This window comes from Brassica oleracea, unplaced genomic scaffold (assembly GCF_000695525.1).
Source record: "Brassica oleracea var. oleracea cultivar TO1000 unplaced genomic scaffold, BOL UnpScaffold03413, whole genome shotgun sequence".
Taxonomy (NCBI): Eukaryota; Viridiplantae; Streptophyta; class Magnoliopsida; order Brassicales; family Brassicaceae; genus Brassica; species Brassica oleracea.
In genome coordinates, this window is record NW_013619938.1 from 1 (window position 1) to 1201 (window position 1201).

General features: G+C 46.7%; 1 protein-coding gene across 1 annotated transcript; it reads left to right on the top strand.

The window, feature by feature from the left end:
* Positions 1–278: 278 nt before the first annotated feature.
* On the top strand, positions 279–1158 carry LOC106321865 (the record flags this gene model as incomplete). The annotated part of the gene is made up of 1 exon (XM_013760092.1): positions 279–1158. A coding segment is annotated over exon 1 (880 nt), but the record flags the coding sequence as incomplete, so codon positions are not given.
* Between the last annotated feature and the right edge of the window lie 43 nt (positions 1159–1201).

Consider the following 1201-nt stretch of genomic DNA (forward strand, 5'->3'; position numbering starts at 1 on the left):
ATTAGGGTTTTGGGCGACGACCAAGGCGATTTTCAGATCTGAGCCTTCTCTGACAAGGCGTAGGATCTAGAGCTTTACGACGACTATAGGAGAGAGGGAGACTACTCCACACTCCTCTCGTCCTAGGTTTCCTGCCCCTTGCAGTGCTTTTTTGTTTTTTTGTAAACAGATCCTTGACTACCGTGAGCATCAAGAAAACTAGCTTCTGACGGTTTGTTTTTGATAACTCAAACTCTCCCCTTTACTAGGGCGCTGCTGTATTGGTACGGGCGGCTACGATGTACCGTACTAGGAACGAAAGATCAAAGGCTGAAAACTCCCGACATGTCCGGAGACGCTTTCAAGAGGAGGAGGAGATCATAAAAGTCCCGGAGTTTGACTATACAGACCTAGTTGAAAAATACAAACTCTCCCTTGTGGGGAGAATGTTTCATCAGGATGGACGGAGCGTGGATGCCCTAATCAAGCACATGCCAAAGCGTAGGATCTGGGATGTCGAGGGTAGAGTACGCGGAACAAACCTTGGGAATAATAAGTTTCAATTTGATTTTGATAAAGAAGAGGACCTCCAGAAGGTGTTGCTTCGCAGACCATGCCATTTCAATAAATGGACTTTTTCGCTGGAAAGATGGACCCCAACAATCAATGAAGACTATCCAAATTTCCTCCTCCTGTGGGTGACGATCACTGGTGTACCTACACATTATAAAAAAGATGAATCCTACAGAAGCATAGGAGGGGCTCTTGGAGAGGTTGATAAGGTAGACGTGGAGAATGGAAGAGTTCGAGTCCAAATAAACGCAGATGAACCTCTACAATTTGAACGTAAGGCTGGATACGCAAACGGAGACGTGATCAAGGTGTCGTTGTCTTATGAGGAACTACACCGATACTGCTATACGTGTAAGAGAATCTCCCATGAGGAAGGTACCTGTCCGGAGCTGGCCCCAGAACAGAGAGAAGCAAATCGTATTGCAAGATTGGAGAAAAAAGAGAAGGAAGAACTAGCTGCTAGAGAGGCTTTCTCCGCCCCGGTAAGAGGTTTGGATACGAGGGCGAGGTTCGATGCACAGATGAGGAAATCGCAGAGTCCAGAATGGGTTAGGAAAATAGCGGAACCTCCCTTACGAAGGAACGATAGAAGAAGAACAGAGCAGGGTAGAGTAACAGAACATGGAGACCTCCGTGCTAGAATCTCGAG